This window comes from Carlito syrichta, unplaced genomic scaffold (assembly GCF_000164805.1).
Source record: "Carlito syrichta isolate Samal-C Ts95f unplaced genomic scaffold, Tarsius_syrichta-2.0.1 Scaffold308818, whole genome shotgun sequence".
Taxonomy (NCBI): domain Eukaryota; kingdom Metazoa; phylum Chordata; class Mammalia; order Primates; family Tarsiidae; genus Carlito; species Carlito syrichta.
Window position 1 is genome coordinate 477,097 of NW_007252914.1, and position 7,309 is coordinate 484,405.

Consider the following 7,309-nt stretch of genomic DNA (forward strand, 5'->3'; position numbering starts at 1 on the left):
AGTCTGGGTGGCAGAGTGAGACTCCAACTCAAAAAAAAAAAAAAAGGAAAAAAAGAAAGTCCAGTGCAGGAAGTCTGAAGTGGAGCAAAGGTATTAGTATTTTTCTTTTCTTTTCTTTTCTTTTGGAGTTGAGTTCTCAGTCTGTCACTCAGGCTGGTGTGCAGTGGCACAATCATGGCTCACTGCAGCCTTGACCTCCTAGGCTCAAGTAATCTTCCCGCCACAGTCTCCCAGGTAACTGGGACTACAGTCGTGCACCTCCATGCCCAGCAATTTAAAAAAAAATTTTTTTTGTAAAGATGAGGTCTCACTATGTTGTCTAGGCTGGTCTCAAACTCCTGGGCTCAAGCAATCCTCCTGTTTTGGCCTCTGAAAGTGCTGGGTTTACTGGCACAAACCACTGTGCACCCAGTCCTATTTTTAAAATACTATTTTCTAGTTATTATTAACATAAATTTTGATTTTTTTTGTCTGCGAAGTTGGTTTTTCCTAATCCTTCTCAAAAGCTGAGACTTAGATGTTATTATCCTTATATCGCCAAGGTTCCAACCCTGGAGAAGGAACTCAGTGGTTTATCGTCTTAAGTAAGATATCCACACTTTTTGGTTTGCCCAGGACAGATCCAATGTATTCCCATTGTTCTGGTGCTCCATTCAATTACTTACCCTGCCTCTTTAATTCTCAAAAGCATTCCATTTTGCACAATAAGTTATATAGTTCCCTTAACCATAAGGGGATCTAAAGATTTCAAATTTTGTGTCATGGGCTTAATTGTGTCCCCTGGAATTCAAATGTTGATGTTCTAACCTCTAGTACCTAAAAATGTGATTGTATTTGGAGATACTTAAAGAGGTGACTATGTCAAATAAGGCTCTAAACCAATTTTGGGGATGTTATCATAAGAAGAGGAAATTTGGACATAAAAGCTGACACCATGGCTGCACAGGCATAAAAGAATGAACACCTGAAGACACACTTGAGAAGGTGGCTACCTGCAAGCCAATGAGAGAGGCCTCAGAAGAAAGAAAATTTGTTATTACTTTGATCTTAGACCACCAGCCTCCAGAAATGTGAGAAAATTAAGTTCTTTTGTTTAAGCCATGTAGTCCACAGTATTTTGTTATGTCAGCCCTAGCAAACTAATACAATAAAGTAAAACTAACCTATCTGTTGTTTTCTATGTATGACAACTCTCCAAAATGAATGCTCACACCACTTTCCTAGAAATTTGCTGTTTTGAGTTTAGACCTTTTGGTTTCCTCAACTGTACCATAAAAGGCTTGCCTTAGTGTCTTAAGTGTGTTTATCTTTCATACATTCTGAATCTATAAGACCATTCCTGAGTAGAAGAGTAAGGCACCCATCTCTCCAGCAGCAATGCCATAAATAGTTACAATGGATAAGGTACAGTTCCTTCTCTCAAGGGACCACACCCTGATCTACAGCCACCTCATCTCCACACAGCAAGTGACAGACAAAGTGAATTTTATGAAGACTCAGAGCAGGGGCCAGCCTGGAAGAAAGCTTGGAATAGGTTCCTGTGAGAGATGACAGCCAAACTGATTTTTATGGGTTAAAAGGAACATTCCCAATGAAAGGAGGTGGAGGGACTGATGTTCCCTGAAGAAGAAACAGGGTAGAAAAGCAGCAACAACAAAAGCAGAAGTGAAAAAAAAATGTTCTTTCTAGTGCTTTTCTAACCACCTCTCACCCTTGATTTTAAGTCCAGTAATTTTCCTCTGTTCACAGAGGCCATAGAGTTCAACTGCTATTCTTCATATTTTTAATCCTTTAAATACTTAAGCACTTATAAATTCTGTCCTTTCAACTCTTCTTTCCTCAAGTTAAGTAACTGTAGTCCCTCCAGGCTATTCGCCAAACTTTTAAACCAAGTTGATATACTGCTACCCACAACCTCACCAATGTAAAAACACACATACACACACACACACACACACACACACACACGTACACACGTGCACCCACTGGATACGAGAGCCTTCAGTTCATCAAAGAGTTCTTAAACTTAAAAGACTATATTGATGCTGTCCTCTCACAAAACACAGGTCAAGGTCACGTCCGTTACATAGCTATGTGAACAGTAAAATTATCAGTACATTTTTTTCTTTAGATAGAAAGCAAAAGTATAAAAACCAGTCAGAGATCAGTCATTCTGAGGGTTGACTCTATACAGTGAGAGAAGGTGTATTTTCTTCTCTATCACTGATAAGTAAATTAATAATCCTGCCTTTTGTGAGTGTTTGGAAACATCAAAGAACTGAAATAGACCAACACCACTGATAATGGGATACATTTCTACTAGAAGACATGGCCATTCTTTTAATCCTACATCAAGACATAAATACAGCAGACCTTGTTTTCCACACAGATTCCTATTTCTTTCACACCCAAGCATATGCTAAGAGCTCTCAAGCAACACTCTTCCTCCGTCTCTGGGAGGCAACTTGAAACATTTTTAGCTTACCAGACACAAAACGGAGGAGGATCTGTTTCTTTACTCAAGGATAATTATTTTTTGGGACTGCTTATTTATACTGCAGATAGAAACCTATAGATTGCAATGAACATATTTTCATTCTAAAATTGACATCTGTGCTGCCATAGTTAAAAAGTGCAACAACAATCATGTTCAAAAAACAATTATCCAGGAAACCCCATGTTGCTTTGCAACATTCAAGCCAAGTGCTCACTGGAATTAGAAGATGAGTAGCAGCAAAGAACTGGGGAAGAACATCCGTTTACTGAATTAATGGGACCACATGAAGACAGAAAACACCCAAAATGATAGTAAAATGTTGTGGCTAAAAAGTAGTCTCATACAACATATAAACAAATGATCAAATCCATTTGAAAAACCCCATAAGAAATGATTGATTAAAAGTCTAGAACTGTGCTGTGTAGTGTAGTAGCAACTAACCATATATGGCTATTCAAATTAATTGAGATTAAATTAAATTAGAAATTCAGTTCTTCAGTAGCACTTGCCATGTTTTGAGAGCTCAATAGTTGCATGTGGCTAGTTGTTGCCATGTAGTGCAGCATAGATAGAAGAAATCTCTACCATTACAGAAAGTTATACTGGGCAGTATTGGTCTAGAGGGTTCTGTTTGACTCTTGGGTTAGCATTGTGTAAAGCATGAGGCCCTGATGAGATCATGGAGAGAATAGCATGCCTGACAAATGTAACAATTAATCCACAGCAGGAGAAATGTGGTGGAAAGGGAGAAACAATTCACTCTTGGAATGGGATAATATGATATCGTATTGATATTTGTATTACAAGAAATATACTTAAACAAGAAGAGAAATATTGACCTGAAATTGAAAAGAGTAATTAAATAATACTATTTGAATATCTCACCACTCCCTTCCAAACATTCATAAAACACCCTAGCTCCTCATCATCTGTTAGTGACTGATTGGATTTCACTGGTCATTGCTCAAATGCCATTCAACCATCACTCATTTCCTGCCCCCTATGTTCTGCTGTTGTAACATTTTTGAATATGCATTTAAATAAATAAAATCCCAATCAAATAGAAAAATGCAGACTCTTCCTATTTTACAAAAAAAGGCAAGAACTTTATTTTAAACAAATCCTTGTTTGTTACACCATGTCCATATCTAAACCAAAAGTGTTAATGATAATTCAAAGGAAACAGAGGGCTTCATAAAAGCACATTATCCAGATATTATTCTTGGCCAATACTTTAACTAAATACACAGTGGAGATGAAAGGTACAGTATGGCACTTAAATAAATAAGAGCAAAGAGAAGGAAACATATTCATAGTCCAAAGCAATAGGTTTTTGAACCTTTGGTATATGTCTCAAATAAGTATCCGTAAACACATGTTAGCCAATAGTGTTTAGTTCCAGGTCTTTTAAGCCAGTGATTGTGTGTGTGTGTGTGTGTGTGTGTGTGTGTGTGTGTGTGTGTGTGTGTGTGTATTTCAAAAATAACTGAAAAAATAATAAGTTGGGATTGACATGGGCTGATTAAGGTCTCTGGTGTAAGCACACAGGTAAATTCAAACCATGGCAAAATGACCGTGCATCTGTGTTGCACAACAAAACTATGTAAGAAAATTAGTGAGATACACCAGTTTAAAATTCTGTGGCTTGGGTAGACACCCTTGATATTAACAACAACAACAAAAGTCTTTTAATGCTATCCAAAGACCACAAGCTGGAAGGCAGAAATATCCTGAAGCTCATAACCACATGCCAACAGTGCACCAACCATCTCACAGAAGTGTTATAGTTGCATATTGCAGTTCCCTCCCTCCCACCCATCCCCATCCCTTATAAACAGCACCAGTGCAGTTTGAGTTAGAAAATTGGAAATATTGAGACATTCCTAAGGTTTTCATAACGACTAAGGATCAGTCAGATGGGGTTCTAATGAAAACCTCTGCCATGGCCATTCTCCAAAAAGCACCCCATAAAATTCCCTCTAGCTCGCAAATAAACCATATTAGATCTAATGTAAGGCCAGATTCAGAAAAAAAAAGCTGGCATGCTATCCTGGGTTGAGGAAAAGGGGCATGCTGGTTGGGGAGATACAAGAAGGATGCCTCAAGGATGTTTGTCCTGCAGCCCAGGATAAAGGGATGTGTTGAGATAGGTCACAAATTTTGTATCAGTGAAGTATTTGACTCACGCCATTCACCAGGATACAGTGCTCAACAGAGCTAAGTCCCACTTGGTAGCTGTGCAAGTCCACTGTTATCAGGATCAGGCTGGGCCGTAAACAGAAAAGGCCCAAGGAAGTCCAACTTATCCATTTCATCACTCTACCCAGTTGTCTTTGTGGAATCAATGGTGTGACATGTGGAAATGCTTCTACTTTTTCTTCTCTCTCATTGATGCAAGATCTTCTCTTAACTGGCCTTATTCTATGTCTTACTGGTGAGAGTCACATAAGTGAGGGCAGATACAGTCACCCTTGAGCAGTCATCTACCTTGGGGCTACTTGTCATACCCCAGGTCTTCCCCAAACCTGCCTTTTCAAACATAAGCAGAGTCACTGGACTGAGTCCTGCCAAAATTGGGAACACTGACCCTGGGCAGGTCTTTGTTACGGATTTCATAGACTGACTTTCTCTTGGCCTGAGCCCCTCGCACGGCCAGCTTGATCTTGCGCCATCCAAGGTGGTTGAGTTCAGCCAGGTTGAGCACAACACAGATGCCGCTCACAGCAAACATGAACACTAGAAAGACGGTCTTCTCAGTGGGCCGGGACACATAACACTCCACCTCCTTGATGCAGGGGTAACGATTACACTCATACAACCCTGGGACGCTAAAGCCATAGAGAAAGTATTGGCCTACCAGAAACCCAATTTCCAGAGCATTTCGGAACACCACTTGGATAATGTAGAAGCGGGAGATGCCCTCCTGCCTTCGGAGCTTGGATTTTGATGCAGTACGCAGCCCGGATGGGTGTGGAGTCAGCTCCTTAACCTCTAAACAGTCGGGCTCTGTCTCCTTATTGGTGCTCTCCGTGTTCTGCAAAACCCCGTTGACAATGGCATTTTGCAACTTCTTATCTTCTCGTTTGCCACCACCACTGCCCCCACCCCCAGTTCCTCCAGGACCTCCCATGGACTCAGGGGGGTCTCTGTCCAGGGCTAGGAAGACAGTAGAGTAACGGCGTTCTCGCTGCTTGGCAGATTGGTGCACAGAGTAGGTGATGAAGCAGAGACTGGGGGTACACACCATGATGATCTGGAAGACCCAGTAACGAATGTGGGAGATGGGGAAGGCGCGGTCATAGCAGGCCTGGTTACAGCCGGGCTGCAGGGTGTTGCACACAAACATGGTCTGCTCATCATCGTACACCGTCTCCCCCACAATGGCCACGATGAGGATCCGGAAGATCACCACCACAGTCAACAGGATCCTGAGCAGAGGAAGAGGGAGGGAGAGAGGTTCTCACCGGCTGCGTCACTGACAGGAAACCCCTGCACCTCCTTTCCCTCTTCTGGTGTTGACCAGTCCTTTGCCTGGGGAGCTGTCCATCCCTGCGTGGTACTGAACTAGGAATTTGGGGAACCTTTTTGTCTTTTCCTTTTCTGCTGAGTGCTGGCAGGCTGGGAACACTTCACATTACAGGGATCCCAGGTATACACATCTCTGTACACTGGACATAGTCTACTCACAATTTCATCTCTATATATGAAATGTGTAGACACACAAAACACTCCTTCACTCTGGATGTGGCAAATGCACACAGAACACCTTTACAGACAGTACATGTTTCAAGGTCTACACACAGCGTGTGTATATAACAACTCCACGCGTACATTTAGTTTATTCTCAGTATGACTATTAAACCTAATGCTTTATATAAGCAGATAGCTATATATGCTCACACTAGCATGAGCGGAGATAGATAGAGACATAGAAATAGACATGGATACAGACACACCAAAATGTTAATTGGGTGTGTAGACTCTGGAAGTTTTAACAGCCAGATCAGTTTAGCTTAATAAATATTTGTTGAGGAAAGATGCATCTGCTCTGAAGAGCAAATCCATCTCCCCATGTGCCCTTCTCTGTCCAAATGCAATCCTGCCTTCTTTGTAGATTCTATTTAGGGAACCGGATGGAGATTGGCTCTGACTCGAGAGTGGGGGACTAAGATCGAGCCGACAACTCCTCTTCTGATGTGGGAAGAGTGAACCCTCCGGGGCTGCTCCGTAGGGATGGGATGGGGGAGCTGGCCAGGAGTAACTGGAGGAGGGGGGCACCGCTGGGCGTCGGGTAATCCCTCAACGCCGGGAACACCGGCGCCCCGACAGAGGGCGACGGGGAGGAGGCAGAGGACGGGCTAGGGACCGAGGGGGGCTCAGGCCAGACGTGAGAAGGGACTCCCGGGGGCCGCCCGACGGGGCCCGCTGGCGGCCGGCTCGGCGCCCTTACCTCCCAATCATAGTGGAGTGCTGCTGCACCGCGGCTTCCAGCAGCCTCTCCAAGATGGTCCATTCCCCCATCGCTGTGCATCCGGAGGCAGCAGACAAAGACTGGGCAGCACGGGGCACGTTCCCGCTCCTGGCCCCTCCTCGGGCCGCACTTCCCGAAGGGGAAGGAATTGCCTCCCAATTAAAGAAGCAAATTTTTACAGAAATCCACGAACCCCCCTCCCTTTGATGGTACTTAAAAGGGGGAGGTGGGGGAGAGAAGGCCAAGCGCGTCCCAACTGGTGGGGCAGTTGGCGCGGTCCGGAGAGCGGGCTCGAACCTGCGGCGCCGTCCGGGGGTCAGGACTGGATCCCGCGGAGGCCG

The 7,309-nt window shown here is 43.5% G+C and overlaps 1 protein-coding gene across 1 annotated transcript; it reads right to left on the reverse strand.

Moving 5' to 3' along the window:
• Positions 1–4,594: 4,594 nt before the first annotated feature.
• GJD2 (gap junction protein delta 2) lies at positions 4,595–7,105 on the reverse strand. The gene is made up of 2 exons (XM_008065887.2): positions 6,948–7,105; positions 4,595–5,925 (listed from the first exon to the last, which is right to left on the reverse strand). Exons 1-2 carry the CDS (start codon positions 7,016–7,018, stop codon positions 5,031–5,033), a joined length of 966 nt encoding a protein of 321 aa, XP_008064078.1. The 5' UTR covers positions 7,019–7,105; the 3' UTR covers positions 4,595–5,030.
• Positions 7,106–7,309: the final 204 nt, after the last annotated feature.

Bases quoted from the DNA above. Each gene is read 5' to 3' on its own strand.
- GJD2 (XM_008065887.2), bottom strand. From the start codon at position 7,018: ATGGGGGAATGGACCATCTTGGAGAGGCTGCTGGAAGCCGCGGTGCAG. The intron at 5,926-6,947 runs GTAAGGGCGCCG...TCCTCTGCTCAG, and splicing joins CACTCCACTATGATTGGGAG to GATCCTGTTGACTGTGGTGG.